At 39.4% G+C, this 18767-nt stretch overlaps 1 protein-coding gene across 6 annotated transcripts; it reads left to right on the top strand.

The window, feature by feature from the left end:
* The first annotated feature begins 3160 nt into the window (after window positions 1-3160).
* LOC128208951 (ceramide phosphoethanolamine synthase-like) lies at window positions 3161-13612 on the top strand. 6 transcript variants are annotated; one of them, XM_052912687.1, is made up of 5 exons: window positions 3161-4457; window positions 6756-7644; window positions 9626-9748; window positions 10660-10740; window positions 11495-13612. In XM_052912687.1, exons 1-5 carry the CDS (start codon window positions 4435-4437, stop codon window positions 11555-11557), a joined length of 1179 nt encoding a protein of 392 aa, XP_052768647.1. In that variant the 5' UTR covers window positions 3161-4434; the 3' UTR covers window positions 11558-13612. The 6 variants fall into 6 exon arrangements, with proteins under 6 accessions (XP_052768647.1, XP_052768646.1, XP_052768651.1 ...); XM_052912686.1 differs by lacking the exon at window positions 3161-4457 and adding an exon at window positions 4579-4931; XM_052912691.1 differs by lacking the exon at window positions 3161-4457 and adding an exon at window positions 5151-5306.
* Window positions 13613-18767: the final 5155 nt, after the last annotated feature.

Raw genomic sequence — 18767 nt, 5'->3', positions numbered from 1 at the left:
CAGTCCTGTTGTGTCGTCCCCCTTTATCAATTGAGCAACTTGCAATTAAACAACTAAGATCTAGTATCCGAAGGTATACATGTAGGAAGAATAAAACAAAGACTACCTTGTCCCACATTCAAGCGATAATCACTACTGGATTTAGACAGGGGCGCACCCGGCGCGCCCGATCTAAAATTGTTAAAATTTACTTGACAATGTCAATATCCGAGGAACCATATGACAGTTATGCACTTGAATGCAATAGTTCAGACTTAAATGTCTCAATATTTTCTTTTGGACGAATTCCAGTCCAGTTGTGTCGCCCCCCTTTATCAACTGAGCAACTTGCAGTCCTGATGTGTTGTCCCCCTTTATCAATTGAGCAACTTGGAAGTCCTGTTGTGTCGTCCCCCTTTATCAACTGGGCAACTTGACGTCCTGTTGTGTCATCCCCCTTCATCAACTGAGACACTTGCAGTCCTGTTGTGTCGTCCCCCTTTATCAACTGAGACACTTGCAGTCCTGTTGTGTCGTCCCCCTTTATCAACTGAGCAACTTGAAGTCCTGTTGTGTCGTCCCCCTTTATCAACTAAGCAACTTGCAGTCCTGTTGTGTCATCCCCCTTTATCAACTGGGCAACTTGCAGTCCTGTTGTGTCGTCCCCCTTTATCAACTGAGCAACTTGCAGTCCTGTTGTGTCATCCCCCTTCATCAACTGAGACACTTGCAGTCCTGTTGTGTCGTCCCCCTTTATCAACTGAGACACTTGCAGTCCTGTAGTGTCGTCCCCCTTTATCAACTGAGCAACTTGCAGTCCTGTTGTGTCGTCCCCCTTTATCAATTGAGCAACTTGCAATTAAACAACTAAGATCTAGTATCCGAAGGTATACATGTAGGAAGAATAAAACAAAGACTACCTTGTCCCACATTCAAGCGATAATCACTACTGGATTTAGACAGGGGCGCACCCGGCGCGCGCCCGATCTAAAATTGTTAAAATTTACTTGACAATGTCAATATCCGAGGAACCATATGACAGTTATGCGCTTGAATGCAATAGTTCAGACTTAAATGTCTCAATATTTTCTTTTGGACGAATTCCAGTCCAGTTGTGTCGCCCCCCTTTATCAACTAACCAACTTGCAGTCCTGTTGTGGCGTCCCCCTTTATCAATTGAGCAACTTGCAGTCCTGTTGTGTCGTCCCCCTTTATCAACTGAGCAACTTGAAGTCCTGTTGTGTCGTCCCCCTTCATCAACTGAGACACTTGCAGTCCTGTTGTGTCGTCCCCCTTTATCAACTGAGACACTTGCAGTCCTGTTGTGTCGTCCCCCTTTATCAACTGAGCAACTTGCAGTCCTGTTGTGTCACCCCCCTTTATCAACTGGGCAACTTGAAGTCCTGTAGTGTCACCCCCCTTTATCAACTGGGCAACTTGAAGTCCTGTAGTGTCACCCCCTTTATTAACTAAGCAACTTGAAGTCCTGTTGTGTCGTCCCCCTTTATTAACAAAGCAACTTGCAGTCCTGTAGTGTCGCCCCCTTTATCAACTGAGACACTTGCAGTCCTGTAGTGTCATCCCCCTTTATCAACTGAGACACTTGCAGTCCTGTAGTGTCATCCCCCTTTATCAACTGAGACACTTGCAGTCCTGTAGTGTCGTCCCCCTTTATCAACTAAGCAACTTGCAGTCCCGTTGTGTTATCCCCCTTTATCAACTGAGACATTTGCAGTCCTGTTGTGTCGTCCCCCTTTATCAACTGAGACACTTGCAGTCCGGTTGTGTCGTCCCCCTTTATCAACTGGGCAACTTGCAGTCCTGTTGTGTCGTCCCCCTTTATCAACTGAGCAACTTGCAGTCCTGTTGTGTCGTCCCCCTTTATCAACTGGGCAACTTGCAGTCCTGTAGTGTCATCCCCCTTTATCAACTGAGACACTTGCAGTCCGGTTGTGTCGTCCCCCTTTATCAACTGGGCAACTTGCAGTCCTGTTGTGTCGTCCCCCTTTATCAACTGAGACACTTGCAGTCCTGTAGTGTCATCCCCCTTTATCAACTGAGACACTTGCAGTCCGGTTGTGTCGTCCCCCTTTATCAACTGAGACACTTGCAGTCCTGTAGTGTCATCCCCCTTTATCAACTGAGACATTTGCAGTCCTGTAGTGTCGTCCCCCTTTATCAACTGAGACACTTGCAGTCCTGTAGTGTTGTCCCCCTTTATCAACTGAGGCACTTGCAGTCCTGTAGTGTCACCCCCCTTTATCAACTGAGACACTTGCAGTCCTGTTGTGTCGTCCCCCTTTATCAACTGAGACACTTGCAGTCCCGTTGTGCTATCGCCCTTTATCAACTGAGAAACCTAACTGCTGTCCCGTTGTGTTATCCCCCTTGATTAACTGAAAAACTTGCAGTACCGTAGTTTTAGTACCAAACTTGCAGTCCCGTAGTATTAGTACCGAAACTTGCAGTCCCGTTGTATTATGCCCCTTTATTAACTGAGAAACTTGCAGTCCCGTAGTTCTAGTACCGAAACTTGCAGTCCCGTTGTGTTATCCCCCTTGATTAACTGAAAAACATGCAGTCCCGTAGTTCTAGTACCGAAACTTGCAGTCCCGTAGTTCTAGTACCGAAACTTGCAGTCCCGTAGTTCTAGTACCGAAACTTGCAGTCCCGTTGTGTTATCCCCCTTGATTAACTGAAAAACATGCAGTCCCGTAGTTCTATTACCGAAACTTGCCGTCCCGTTGTGTTATCCCCCTTAATTAACTGAGAAACATGCAGTCCCGTAGTTTTAGTACCAAACTTTGCAGTCCCGTAGTTTAAGTACCGAAATTTGCAGTCCCGTTGTATTATCACCCTTGATTACCTGAGAAACATGCAGTCCCGTAGTTCTAGTACCGAAACTTGCAGTCCCGTAGTTCTAGTACCGAAACTTGCAGTCTCGTAGTTCTAGTACCGAAACCTGCAGTCTCGTAGTTCTAGTACCGAAACTTGCAGTCCCGTAGTTCTAGTACCGAAACTTGCAGTCCCGTAGTTCTAGTACCGAAACATGCAGTCCCGTAGTTCTAGTACCGAAACTTGCAGTCCCGTAGTTCTAGTTCCGAAACTTGCAGTCTCGTAGTTCTAGTACCGAAACCTGCAGTCCCGTAGTTCTAGTACCGAAACCTGCAGTCTCGTAGTTCTAGTACCGAAACCTGCAGTCCCGTAGTTCTAGTTCCGAAACTTGCAGTCTCGTAGTTCTAGTACCGAAACCTGCAGTCCCGTAGGTCTAGTACCGAAACTTGCAGTCCCGTAGTGTTATCCCACTTAAATAACTGAGAAACTCGCAGTCCCGTAGTTTTGGTACCAAAACTTGCAGTCCTGTTGTGTTATCCCCCTTGATTAACTGAGTAACTTGCAGTCCCGTAGTTTTGGTACCGAAACTTGCAGTCCTGTTGTGTTATTCCCCTTGATTAACTGAGAAACTCGCAGTCCCGTAGTTTTAGTACCGAAACCTGCAGTCTCGTTGCGTTATCCCCCTTTATTAACTTAATTTAACTTCTGTTTTTGTCGAAATTCTTAACCTGGCAGATTAACAACAACACCATGTATCTCATGTTTGTATCTTGATCCACAGCATATATGTATTTGAACTTAAAAATAGGGCTCTAATCATTCTCCATGCAATATCATTCAAGATTGTATTACAATTACAATATACTGTTTTGGCAAAGCATATCCATTGTTAAATTCATCACCTTTAAATATCAAATAGACAGAGCATGACCTAGTAATTCGTCAAACTTAAGACAATTCATTATTGTTAATTTCCTCCACGGCTCATTGTCAAGCTTCACGCCTGTCATATTAAGTGCTTGGACGAGCTGTTTTCGTATGCGTCCGTTAAATGCTTTACTGTATAAATGTTGTGTAGTCATTTTTATATTGAGAAATTCTTTGCTTTTCGCAATGAACATCCGGCGTTCCTTTATTGAAATCATTTAAATCTGTATGTTGCAATGGACAGATAAGGGCTCTACTTAAGGCTGATACCGCAATAAAAAAAAATCCAGCCTTTAACTTATGATGATAAAAAGTGTACTCGTGTATTTGAACATTATCTTCATTTTAGTTATCAGTCTCATTTTAAACGGAATTGGAAATACATTATTGATAAAGAAAGTTGATTTTCTAATGGAATATGACATTCTTTTGTTAGGGAAACTTGTATTTGGAATGGTATTTATGCGGAGTATTTAGAGTACAGTTGCCTAAGTTACGACGGGTTTCTTTCTACATCATTTACACCTGTGTTTTAGCTATGCATGTTTCACTCTTGTTCGCTGTCGCTGTGATAACTTCAAAAAAGTTTATGTATATAATATACATGAATTAAGAAAAGAACATTTGCATACACAACTCGCAAACAAGATTTCATCCTACATTTCGAGGTATCCCAATACTTGATTCCTGTCGATGGTGTGGACTATTATAGAGAAGTATGTTGTTTTACATTTCGTAACTTGATATTGAACAAGTATTCTAAATTGATAATATCAAATTGTCCAACTAACGATATATTGTATTTTAATGGGTTAGCGCTTGATCGGCGTAGGATCTTGGCGTGTATGACAGTTTATTTTTAGGTATGTAATAACATCCTAGAACGCTTTTCTTTTAAAACTAAATATCAAGTACTTAATCTTGAACATATCCTGAATGTATGATTTATGATAACATCACGAGGGCGGTGATGATGACGAGCTTCATGTAAGGAGCGGTTGTGTCCCGTGGTCGAGGGGGACGTGATTTAAACATATTTTCTTGCCCTTTTCTTGCCTTTATCCATACGAAATAAGGAGTTTGTTCTTGCTGCACAACTGGACCTTTATTAAGCTTAATAAAGCTTGTAATTCCTGGCCAGATGGTTACATGATTTACCGTAACAATTCTCTATGTGGCATTTTACACAGGTACTTGACACAAACTTTTTTTAATGTTCTATATGGGCTATATACTATAATAAGATATCTTAATAAAAATATATATAGGCCGATTTTTGATTATGTGATTTGCGCCTGTGGCATTTTAGTGTACAGTACTTAATTTTAGCATAATTAATTTTAAACTTAGATAAGTGGTTTCAATAGCTTCAGTTAAACATGTTACATTTAAAATGAAATAAAGTCTATGTGGTTGTATTCGAACAGTGCTTATTTAAAATGTATGGTGATGTCGTTCGAATCGGCGACTATAGGCCTGTTGTATCGTACGATACATTTTTGCTCAACCGTGAAGTCGCAATCGAAACAAAAGTGTGCTGTCAAGATATTGTAGCCGAAATCTAGGTCAGTATTAGTGAATAGGTGCAGGCATGGCTGCAGGAGTGTTTAACAATAGTTTATGCATTTTCATATCTGATTTCAATAAAAACATTAACTCGAAGATTGTTAAAATGTTATGAAGAATAAGTGAAAAAGGGAAAATATAAAAGTGAATCCAAAGGTAAGGATGAGCGACGGCAGCTTTCGGACTGGGTGGTTTAAGGGTGGATTTTCTATTTCGTGTTCATTTAAGTTTTAAAGATTCTCGTAAAGTTAACTGAGATTTGACAAGGACCTCAATAGGGGACCAATTAAGACAGGCATATCTTGCAGGTGTATGAATATCTGGATCAAGCGTTGTAGAATGATAAGTGAGTTTTTACTGGTAACTGAGAGTTGTGTATTCAAACATTCACAAACACTGTATTATTGTTATTAGAAAACTACCTGTTCATAGTAAGGGAAACTGGAGTTTTATCAGGGACGGTTTCATGATTTGTTGTTAGAGGGGGCGCACTTTGGAAGGGCGACAAAGAACGTCGTACGCTCGCTTCGTAAGAATACGAACTAAATATGGTTTTTAATGGGTTAATTTGGGCTTGAATTCGTCCAAAAGAAAATATTGAGACATTTAAGTCTGAACTATTGCATTCAAGTGCATAACTGTCATATGATTCCTCGGATATTGACATTGTCAAGTAAATTTTAACAATTTTAGATGGGGCGCGCGCCGGGTGCGCCCCTGTCTAAATCCAGTAGTGATTATCGCTTGAATGTGGGACAAGGTAGCCTTTGTTTTATTCTTCCTACATGTATACCTTCGGATACTAGATCTTAGTTGTTTCCTTGCGACAACTCGGACAGCGGGAGTGTGGCTGAAATATTGTAGGTTTTATGAAGGTTGTTCGTGTGCTTTATCTAACGTCAATTTATGACTACACGTGATTGTAAGTCATAGATACATGTTGGGGGACTATTTCGATGCGGGAAATCCTTCCAATGTGTCGTGTATTGTTATCAGAAAGTCTGACTGAGGTCAGTTATCAGTAGCCTTAATCAGGTTTCCGTAGACTTTTCGTGAGTCAACAATCACTTCAAATACACTATGACATCAATGCTTAAGCATGGAACAATACGATTATTTTAGAATCTGAAAATGGCTTGATATGCATATAAGGTGGAATAAAGATGATCTATTATAATGAATACAAAACATTAGGAATTTAGTTAAATAAAATGTGTTTTAAACACCCTGAACATTTAAAACGGGTATTTTAAAGAAAAGTAATCATGAAGCGTTAACAGATGTTGTTGTAAAAGCCTGTCTCCGTGTTAGGTGACACATGGTTCAATAATATAAATAGTGATTAGCATTGTATCATGTAATTCCTAAAGGTTTACCAGAATTATTTAACCACTATTTCGATCGGTTTACCCAAATTTACAATCAGGATGTTCTTCATTGGTTTTCAGATTGACAGATTACGTTAGGAAAGGAATCAGTCGACTGGCTGGCAACTTCTCCACTTCAATGAACGGTGCGAGCCAGCGGGGCGGCATGGAGGGTGTGTGCGTGTCGCTGACGGCTAACCAGCGTACGTGCCTGCTTCTGCTGGTGGTGGCGGTGGTGAGCTACTACCTGATCATGGACATCACATTGTACCACCGGCTACAGGCCGTGGACCTCGTCACTGAGAAGAAGGTTCCCGGCCAATCATGGTCCCCCTTCCACCCGCTCTCCGTCAAGCTCATCTTACAGGACCCCACCACTCATTACGTGCTAACGCCCATGTCGGAGTATTTCAATGAAATCACGCATTTTAGTGAGGTGTTTTACTTCATATCGCCAAACATGATTACGTTCACTCATCTGTTTCTAGCTTTTGTTTCCATGAGATTCATCGTCTCCGACTCGCTGACATCTCGCCGTATCGGATGCCTCATTTACGAAGTACGGAGCTTCTTGGACGCGTTCGATGGGACGGTGTACCGGGCGCATGCCGCTAACAAGAATTACATGTCGCACCACAGCGAGCTCGGATTCTGGATAGACTCGACCAGTGACACCATTGGGGGGGCTGCTCTCATGTTTGGAGTGGTGTTTTGTCTCTGGTGGAAACACCAGCCGCGAAAAGAGATAAACCCTTTACCGTGGACTACAGATGATAAAAATGCCAACCTCATAGACCATTCTTGTGAAAAACATGACACTAGAACGTTCAAACATTACAGCAAAAAGTTTATATTTTGGCGGTGTTTTTGTTATGGGAGTTTGATCGGACTGTCCTCCGCCGTGTGGGACCAGACCATGTGGAGCTACACGGACGTGTTCATGGCCAACATGAAAACACCAGAACTAGTCGTAAGTATTCACACGATGTTCAAAACATGTGTGCGTAAATGAGCCCTTCGTTTGTTTGCTAACTAGTCAACCTTTTTTTTAAATTGGATAACGCGAGTGCAATAAAGATATTTGTGTCACTTTGAAGTATCTGGTCCGATTATTTCTACCCTGAAGTACAAGTTGATTTGTTTTAAATTAAAAGAACCTACCGTGGGCTTCTGAAATGATAGTACTTCATACACGATAAGATATGGTAGTCATAAATGTCGACCGTTGTATAAATGAAGTTTATGGGGTTTTTTTTAGTTTGAACTCCTCTTTTTATCTCGTATCAAACACGGCATTAAATCTCGTCGTATTGATCACGCGATATTCTCTTTATACAGCGGTCGTTGATAAGAGCGGTCAAATATATATTAGACATTTCATTTTAGTGAATCCGTATCTGCTGGTTCCTAATGCCCACCATGCGTTTGATTTTGTCTCTGTATCTGCTGGTTCCAAATACACACCAGGTTCCAAGTGTCCGCAATGTGTATGTTTTTGTCTCTGTAACTGCTGGTTCCCAATGCCCACCATGTGTATGTTTTTGTCTCTGTATCTGCTGGTTCCCAATGCCCACCATGTGTATGTTTTCGTCTCTGTAACTGCTGGTTCCCAATGCCCATCATGTTATGTTTTTGTCCCTGTAACTGCTGATTCCCAATGCCCACCATGTGAATGTTTTTGTCTCTGTAACTGCTGGTTCCCAATGCCCACCATGTGTGTGATTTTGTCCCTGTAACTGCTGGTTCCCAATCCCCATGTGTGATTTTGTCTCTGTATCTGCTGGTTCCCAATGCCCACCATGTGTATGTTTTTATCTCTGTAACTGCTGGTTCCCAATGCCCACCATGTGTATGTTTTTGTCTCTGTATCTGCTGGTTCCCAATGCCCACCATGTGTATGTTTTTGTCTCTGTATCTGCTGGTTCCCAATGTCCACCATGTGTATGTTTTTGTCTCTGTATCTGCTGGTTCCAAATGCCCACCATGTGTGTGATTTTGTCTCTGTATCTGCTGGTTCCCAATGCCCACCATGTGTATGTTTTTGTCCCTGTATCTGCTGGTTCCCCATGCCCATGTGTGATTTTGTCTCTGTATCTGCTGGTTCCCAATGCCCACCATGTGTATGTTTTTGTCTCTGTAACTGCTGGTTCCCAATGCCCACCATGTGTGTGATTTTGTCTCTGTATCTGCTGGTTCCCAATGCCCACCATGTGTATGTTTTTGTCTCTGTATCTGCTGGTTCCCAATGCCCACCATGTGTATGTTTTTGTCTCTGTAACTGCTGGTTCCCAATGCCCACCATGTGTATGTTTTTGTCTTTGTATCTGCTGGTTCCCAATGCCCACCATGTGTATGTTTTTGTCCCTGTATATGCTGGTTCCCAATGCACATGTGTGATTTTGTCTCTGTATCTGCTGGTTCCCAATGCCCACCATGTGTATGTTTTTGTCCCCGTAACTGCTGGTTCCCAATGCCCACCATGTGTGTGATTTTGTCTCTGTATCTGCTGGTTCCCAATGCCCACCATGTGTATGTTTTTGTCTCTGTAACTGCTGGTTCCCAATGCCCACCATGTGTATGTTTTTGTCTCTGTAACTGCTGGTTTCCAATGCCCACCATGTGTGTGATTTTGTCTCTGTATCTGCTGATTCGCAATGCCCACCATGGCATGTGTACCAGGTAGGTTTTAATATCCACCATGTGTGTGATTTTATCTCTGTATCTGCTGGTTCCCAATATCCACCATGAGTATGATTTTGTCTCTGTATCTGCTGGTTCCCAATATCCACCATGAGTATGATTTTGTCTCTGTATCTGCTGGTTCCCAATATCCAGCATGTGTATGTTTTTGTCTCTGTATCTGCTGGTTCCCAATATCCACCATGTGTGTGATTTTGTCTCTGTATCTGCTGGTTCCCAATATCCACCATGTGAGTGTTTTGTCTCTACAGAAGCTGCAGTCCGAGGCCCTACACTCCAGCACCACGAGCCTGCTATTCTGGTCCTGGCGGATGCTAGAAGGACAGGCGCTCGTACACTACATCCTCCTTGCCATCATCACGGACAAAATCTGGGTAAGACCCGTGATTACGGTAACTCAACGCTTCTACGGAATTCTAAGCAAGTGTGGTTGCCCCAAACATTTGGTCGTCGTCATGATCTTATAGGTATGACGTCACCATTGCGTCATATGTACTTCCGTTGTGTGGAAAATTCTCAATAAAAAAATAATGTTTTTATGACTGATAGACATGTTTTCACATGCTCAATACACTGTAAATCAAAAATATCATTATTCCTGAAACTGTTATACCTTGAGTATCTATTATTGCTTGATTTATCATTTAGAATAGAGATTTAAGCATAAATTGCTGCCCTATAGTTGAAAGGTCATTTTGAAAGAACTGTCATGGTTTAAAATTTGTCTGAAAATAATCATTTCACATTGAATTATAGAGGAAATGACAATGGTGGTGTATAACCTTAAACGTTCTTATAGATGTGTTAATAATACTAAGAAGATAAAATGACCCGTTTAAAGCAATTGTTTGTTTTACTTATCGAATGACAAGCGTTGCACAAGTTTAGAGATAAAAGACGAACGTGCACGTGCAGGCATGCATATTATCTGTACGTGACTCTGGCGTGGCTTACAATCTAACGTTCGATCGCGATCACGTATGAGGCTATTATTTCAAACCACAAGAAACCACAAAGCAGTGAGTTTTATAGGATTTGATTCGGATCCTTGAACATTGCTATTGCCAAACTACTCATTTTAGACATGCATATCAATCATTGAAACATAATGCACATCAGCCTTGTTCCATAGTTCATATGCTGATAAGCCTTTTTTGCAACCGATTGACGTCTTGACGTATGTACTTTATAGCCAGCGTATTCGTTTACCGCTAAAAATCGTTTAGGGTTAAAATGCTTCTAGATCTTTCAGCCCAGCTACATAGACGGTGTTTCATATTTTCAGGAGTTTCTTAGGTTTGTCCAGTACCTGGGATTTGTGGTGCTTGGTCTACTTACATTCTCCAGCTACTACCACCTATCTCAGGTAAGACAAATACCCGTATGTTGGCGGATGTCTCTGAGGCACTGTTCAGCTTCAATATATTCACTGATTTTTCTTAAGAATATTTTCGTGTTGTAGCATTGGTATCGATTCTGTTAGAGACGGGACAGTGCCTTGAAAAAACACGTAATGCTAGCCATAGACCGTAATCCATTTATGAAATTTAAACGAGACTTGCACATAAGCATACATTTATAGTCGCAGTTGATACGTTTGCAATTTGTTCACGGTGATATGCTACGCTGACTAGCCTTTAGTGATATATTTCACCATTATACGATTGAAATCAGCGAGTTCTTTTAATTTTATCATTTTGTTTCATTGCCTGTGCCTTCTCAATTGGAAAATTGTGTGACTTTGGGAAAAAACGCTGTCATTCAAAAATTGATGATATAATAGCAAATAAACATTTTTGACTTTGTATGCATTCATAATTCTGTATAAAGGCTGGTCTTGTAAAAATCATTTTTTGTTTTTCAAGCAACACATTGCTTTTTATGCACTAACGGAAAATGTGATTACCGAAATGGGAAAAGATCTATTGAATTACATGTACGACACTTATGCAAGACGGGAGACAGCCTTTAGATGCAAAAATATCACTTGAAATTGTATTTGTTTAGTTATGTTCCATTCTCAACCGTGTTAAATTGTGATCAGTGATAATGAATTCGTTTGAAATGATATACTTGAAGTCACGGTCGCCGTTGCTTACCATTGTATGCCTGTGTTTCAGTTAAAACATCTGCTGCAGCTAGTTCCGGTGGAAATACCGTCTCCCGCAGTTTTTGGCTCCTGATGGTTGTTTCCCCTGCGATGACCCTAGCAATAGTCATTGTTGCCACAAATATACACGGTTGCCACGGTGCTAGCCACGTGACGTCATTCTTATGTCACGCGGGCATTCTCAAGGAGGGAGCCAAGTATTAAACAAGAGATGTTCTCAAACACACATCTCTCACCTAAACGTGATACTCCATAATAGGAATTGTTTTTAAATCCGAGCCTGCATTAGACATTGGGAAATTGATTGTATGAATATATCCAACTGTAAGTCGAACGAATGTACATTTTATCCAGTGTGATACGATATTTGTTACTGATTACCGAAGACACATATACTACCAAAACATGAAACGCCAAAATTACATATATAATACTAGTAATATTATTAATACTATTTTGAACACAAGAAAATGCTGTTAGACATTGTGGAAATAGTTTTTGTATGTTTATTAGGACATGCATTGTATGCACACATGTATCGTGATCTCATCATGTACTGACGTCTTATTGTTTCATCACGTCACATTTTACTAATTTGAAGAGTCTCAAGAGAATGCGAAAAAGGCACTATTTGCCAAAATATTCACCCAGTTATTGTGCATATGTTTTCTGCAAAATATTTACATGCGATCACAGTCATTGAAGTATGCAATGACGCATTATGGGCCACCGTCAGTAGCATCACCTGTTTTTATGGATATGTATTATTATTATAATCAGGACCTTTATCGTGTGGCTTACATGTATTACATGATCACAACTTTATTTTCTAATTAGAAGACATTGCAGGTGTTTTATTTTTTCGGAACTCTTTCAAACAAGTGCGATTATAATATGTTAACTCGTTTGCATACATAAAGTTCTTGCCAGCTTTTTTCTGTTCTTTTCAGTATGTATTTTATCATGTGTGGTGATGTGGTTTTCGGTCTGTCGACTCCTCATCCTTTGTACATGCCTCCAGTGTTTAACGTTTCATGTGGGCGGATGTTCGCATATACTGATAGTTTTCCCCCGTAATAGTCTGTTTTGAAACCAAACTATCGATCTTTGTATAACGGATGAGCCTTTTTATGTACTAAAGACAGGGGGGTACACGTATTCCGAATCTGCAAGGGTTTAAGTGAGGTTTTGGAGCTTGATATGCAAGATGGCGGCGAAACCATGACGAAATAGGATTTTTGGAACCTGTTTGGAACTATGTGTTTTTGGAACTTAAACGTCATAAAAAGTATCAAAATCTCGCTTCCCGCATTTGTAAACAACAGACTGGCCGAAGGTTTTCCTTCAATAACTTTTTTATACCGTAACCTAAACGCATGAAATAAAAAGCCGAGTGAGGCATGGTTAATTGTAGAGCCGAATGCGCGTCATGATATTTTTGAAATATATACTTTATACCACTTACCAGGCGAAAACAGGTTCCAAAAATCCTATTTCGTCATGGTTTCGCCGCCATCTTGCATTTCAAGCTCCAAAACCTCACTTAAACCCTTGCAGATTCGGAATACGTGTACCCCCTGAAAGAGTTTCCAGACTACTATGCCTATCATCATATTTTGTTCAATCGACATCATTTATATTTTTTGCTTATTTCGCCAATTTGGGAAGTATTTTCTTCAATATTTTACGGGGTAGGGGCGATGACTTCAAAGGGTTCGTAGATAGCAGCTGGTTCCCGATCTCCTGACATAGCCGGTGGCGATGCCACCCTGGGCCAAAATAGACTTGGTCTGGTTTCACATAATATATATAGGTAAAACATAAACAGCCCCATGCCTTATTGATTTGGGAATTACTCAATACACATTGTAATTTCTTTACAATTTTCATTTACTTGCAAGTGGCACTCATCAGCATTATTTCATCCCAATTAAACACGTTTGTCTACTGTTTCTATAGTGTGTCTAGGGTTATTTTTTCTACAATGGCAACCATTACTACAAAATTATGTATTTTAGTCAAGATTTACTGTGAAAGTAGCTGCATGTACGATGTTGTTTGTTTATTTTTGTATGCGCAATTTTAATACTGTTGTTGATCTGCAAAAATATGAAAATAATTAAATATTTGTGGTTTGATTTATTCAACCCATGTGAAATTTGCCTTTTTCAAATGTGGTCAAAATTGCATGTAAACTCGTAATGTACCAACTACACTTGCCGTACACATAACTTTTAAAAGACAAAGAAAGTGGCATACATCACTGATACCTAATGTCCTCAGTTTGAGTTCCAGACTTTATACTCCAAAAATCCAAAGCTTTATTTCCGTTAATTAGAGCAACCTCTAATTTTACGAGCATTCAAGGTGAACTTTAGTGTACATGTGATAAACATCAGGTTTTACAATTATGCACATATATAACAACCAAACGTATGTGATCTCACTTGATTATTGATCTACATATATATTTAATCAAACTGCTAAATTTAAAATAAAGCATTTCAGGGCCTGAGTCCTGAGAAACTTAAACAATTATAGCATTTTGATTTCATTGAATTTCTACGGTATCTCAAAAGAAAAAGAAATTTCAGAGAGTTGATATATGGATATACGTCATATAGTAACAGTATATAGTGACAATGTTAAGGTGACCTAAAAACCTCAAACTCAGAAATGCGATTATTAAAATGATACATTATAGTATTTAAAAAAATGACAAAAGATGTGATTTTTTGTGTGAAATATGTTCTCATGCTCTTCCAACGACATTGAGTTTTGCAGTCTTGATTCTTGAGTCTAAAACTCTTACTCCAGACGATAGTGGATATGGTGACGACAGTAAAAATCACGCGAGAAATATATATAAGAGTCTCAACTATTACTCCAGACGATAGTGGATATGGTGACGACAGTAAAATTCACGCGAGAAATATATATAAGAGTCTCAACTATTACTCCAGACCATAGTGGATATGGTGACGACAGTAAAAATCACGCGAGAAATATATATAAGAGTCTCAACTATTACTCCAGACGATAGTGGATATGGTGACGACAGTAAAATTCACGCGAGAAATATATATAAGAGTCTCAACTATTACTCCAGACGATAGTGGATATGGTGACGACAGTAAAATTCACGCGAGAAATATATATAAGAGTCTCAACTATTACTCCAGACGATAGTGGATATGGTGACGACAGTAAAATTCACGCGAGAAATATATATAAGAGTCTCAACTATTACTCCAGACGATAGTGGATATGGTGACGTCAATATAATTCACGCGAGCAATATATATATATATATATATATATTGCTCGCGTAACTAAGAGTCCGCCCGGAAGACGTTTAGTATATTTAGTGATGCGACGGTGAATCGAACCTGCGACCCCTGCATTGATAGTCAAGTGTGTTACCACTAGACCACGGATCCGCCACTCAGTGGGAGGTGAGGTTAAGTGCATTTATGCTAATACACACAGGCTAATCAGTCACTCTGATATGCAACTAGCTAATTGTGTTAAAAATCATTAATTAACGTGATCTATTCTATGGTAGGGCTGTGAATCGTCACTCAACTCACGATACTATATAGATACGTATTACGATACGGAGTACGCGATTCACGATATATCACGATACGCTTATATATAAAAAAATAAAATACGTAGGACTTTTATGTTTGCCTATTTTGTAAATTGTTAATCATATCCTTACAAAAACTATACTAGTATATTTAATGTTTTTATTATTTTGTAAATTGTGTGCTATATTATTAAATGATTATTATTTGTTAATGTTTGTAGTGTTTCCATTATATTTTAATTCGGCCAGACACAATTTACAAATAACTAGTTTATTGTCTGACTTTGCAAAATCAAAGTTCTCCCAAGGATTGGACTTATATTTTGCATTTCTATAGGGTTTCTCTTCTACTACCGGTAGTATTTCCTTCTGCCATTCTTGACTTTGCAGACGACTGAAAACTGTCAAAACAGCGAAAGCCACTTCAGCCGCATTTTCGCATACAGCTAGCTCGCAGATTCCAGTTTTTTTTTTCATATCTTTTGTAAATCAAATTTAAAAAAGAAAATGAAATTGCTATGTTTTTAATAATTTTGTTTTCATTTTTCATTTTAGTTTGAAAAATAAACACTGTGTAGATAAGTAAGATAACTTGTTGTAACGTATTTTGCTAGCTCTACCTCATGCTGTTTGCGAAAATGCGGCTGAAGTGGCTTTCGCTGTTTCGACAGTCAAAAATGAAAGTTTACAAATTGACCGGATCGTGCAAAGATGTTTGGAAAGTGTTTAAAGCATACAAATCTGAAGTCGAGGTAACGAATCTAGCGATACGCGATACACACGATTTTTGGACTAGGGCACTTGTGGCCTAGTTCATAGCCGTAACCGCGATGTCTGCATTTTCAAGCCGCATCTGGGGGTTCACTGACGTAATGTATTCATACGCTGTATTTTGATTGGATTGCCGTTAGCGAATTTGAATAATCAAAGTAGTACCAGAACTGATTACAATGAAAACATCCAATAACAATAGTTCTCCTAACAAGACAAGCTAATTGTATGTTCTTTTAATGAAGCACAAGAAATGGGTACGTAGCGAGTGAGTTAATCGGGTTAACTACATGAATGTTCTTGCATACGGTCAGATTAAATGCAATAAGAATATGAACATATTGGAAAAGTACGCATCGACATTTTTCGTTCAAAGCTCTTTATTGATAGACTGGTAGCCGCTTTCTCTTTTATCCGAAAAGCGACCAGTATCAGCTAACCACGGTGCCCGTCGCGCATTCGAAATGTCTTGTGGGTCCGTAAACCGAATCAAGCGTGCGGTCTAAGTAGTAAACAACCAGGATATTTGTTGTTGTTTTTTTTTTAAAAAGTATTGTTATCCTTTGTATAGAATGTTGGTATTAATTTATTAACAGGGCTGTTCTTTTTTTCGACATAATTTGCATGTTTCCGTGACATTTTCTTTTTAAATACAAAGTTTATTATTTAACTAATCATTGCATGGCACTCAGCACTTTTTAAATACAGCATGATTTTTGGTATTGATTGTTTAAATACTATTAATGCAAAATAGAAACCATATGCCGCGTATCTGTATAACGTTATAACTTGTGTTTTTGGGGAAAAGTAAATTCGGGTACCAGTCTACTATATTGACTCATTTACTCTGATCAGAGCGGTCGAATGATTCACACATGTACATGTTATCACTACTTCCGGATGCTGATGATGTGAATTGTATACGTGTTATATTGAAGAAATTTATCAATAAAGTCGCCATTGAATGATTACCACCATCAAACGGATTTATTGTCATCTTACCGTGGATAGCATATTTAATTTGACACGTTGAATTTCAAGCAATACAAGTTCGTTTGATAAAATCATGTGATTTCAATTTTGCAAAATGGAGATAAAGAAATATCAAATATGCGCATACTTATTTATGAAGTTTCATTCTAAATGAAGCCAAATGTATGAATATGCGCACATCATTTGGCTTATGAATATGATGAGTGTTTACCTATGTGCATAGAAATGTCCTGGAGCCATTCTCAGTGTAAGTACATTTTGTTCACTGACATTGTGTGATAAACCATCGTTATTTGCCTGCTCACTTTTGATTTCTACTCTTATCATGCACCAGTCAATTGTTACCACCACCCTCGGGGTATACTAGGGAAAAGGGCAGTGTTTTCACCTTTCAGGTGTCCTCGCAGTGCCTGATGATTGCGGTGGTTTTGTCTTCCCGCAAAATATAGCGGGGAATTACCCTTACCTAAGATCCTTGGGGTGCGAGGTTATTTGGCAGGGATTTTACCACCAGTTCGTTTCCGCAGGGTAGGGCAGGGATTTTATAGGGGATTGGTTGGACTAAAAGTCAAAGTGTTTCCCAGACCTGGAGGAGAGTGGGGGGTGCGGGCGTGGTTACATTTGACTGGTGCATTAAGTTCTTTTTCTGAAGACGCTTTGTGCTCACTTTTTGTTTCCTAGCCAAGAATGAAAATCAGTATTCACCCAATGTTGTGGCATAGTGAAGTAATGTAGATTTAACCTCACAACAGTCTTTCTCAAATGCTGTCCAGGCTTTTTTATGCTTAAGAATAACCTACCTGGCGATGTCAGACCAGAAATCGTCTTGGCATGAGATTGGATTACTATGGATCAGTATGCACCAGTCAATTGTAACCAGGGCCCCCACATCCGGGGGTAAACCGGGGGAATGGGCCGTGTTTTTACCTTTCAGGTGGCCCCGCAGTATCGGGTCTTCGTGGAAAATACAGTGCGGATGTGGCTTAACCTAATGTCTCTTGGGTGCTGGGGGGATTTGGTGGGGACTTTGCCATCAGATCATCCCTGCAGGGCGGGGATTTTAGCTTGGGTTGGCTGAACCGAAAGTAAAAGTCCCCGCTATTCCCTGGACCGGGGGGGGTGCATGGTTACAATTGACTGATGCATAAGCTTGCGTGTACAGTCCCTTTAATAAAAAAACAAGTGAAGCTAATGTTGTATTAAATTTGAGACAAACAAAAGGAAGACAGTACAAAGTTCAAATGTGTGACCAATTTGAGAATACCCGGTACCTTACGTAATTTATAAATTTTCATGCGATTCAGACAATTTAAATGCTAGAAATCACCAAAAAAAACATTCCCTTGAATTATTCCTGTCATAGTTTAAACTCATAATCAAATTTCAATGCACAGCATTTGAAATAAATTTAAACAGATGAAAAACTGTTATTTTTAAAAAGCACAATACATTGTTTATCTTTTATGTGACCTAACATTAATATAAAAATTTATTCAGATAATAATTTAGAGACTTTTCTTGCACTTGAATGTGAACAAGAATGCTTGGGATTGAACACTAAGAAAAACAAATTTCAAAGAATGAAATTAAATGAAACACAAAATATACAAAAATTGAAACTTTTTAGACTTTCAAAACTTTAACATTTATACTAAATACGGTTACATAAAATGATGAATACATTTGTAGGATTTGATATCCCACTAAATGTAACCGTCGGCTTAGTTCATTCTAAACTCTCTCTCAGTGAGAAGGAATAAATTTTATTCACTGCAGTTGTTTTCCAACTTTATGAAAATAAGAACAATGGAAACAATCAATTTACTACCGTTGATCAGTGCAGATTGTGGGAGGTCATGGTTGATTTCACTGAACCACCAATAAGCCCTGCCGAAATTGGATTCTAATTGGTCAGTCAGGTGTTTTT

The sequence above is a fragment of the Mya arenaria genome, chromosome 11, assembly GCF_026914265.1.
Source record: "Mya arenaria isolate MELC-2E11 chromosome 11, ASM2691426v1".
Taxonomy (NCBI): Eukaryota; Metazoa; Mollusca; class Bivalvia; order Myida; family Myidae; genus Mya; species Mya arenaria.
Note: the sequence above shows the minus strand (reverse complement) of the source record. Positions and strands in the feature narration are given on the sequence as shown.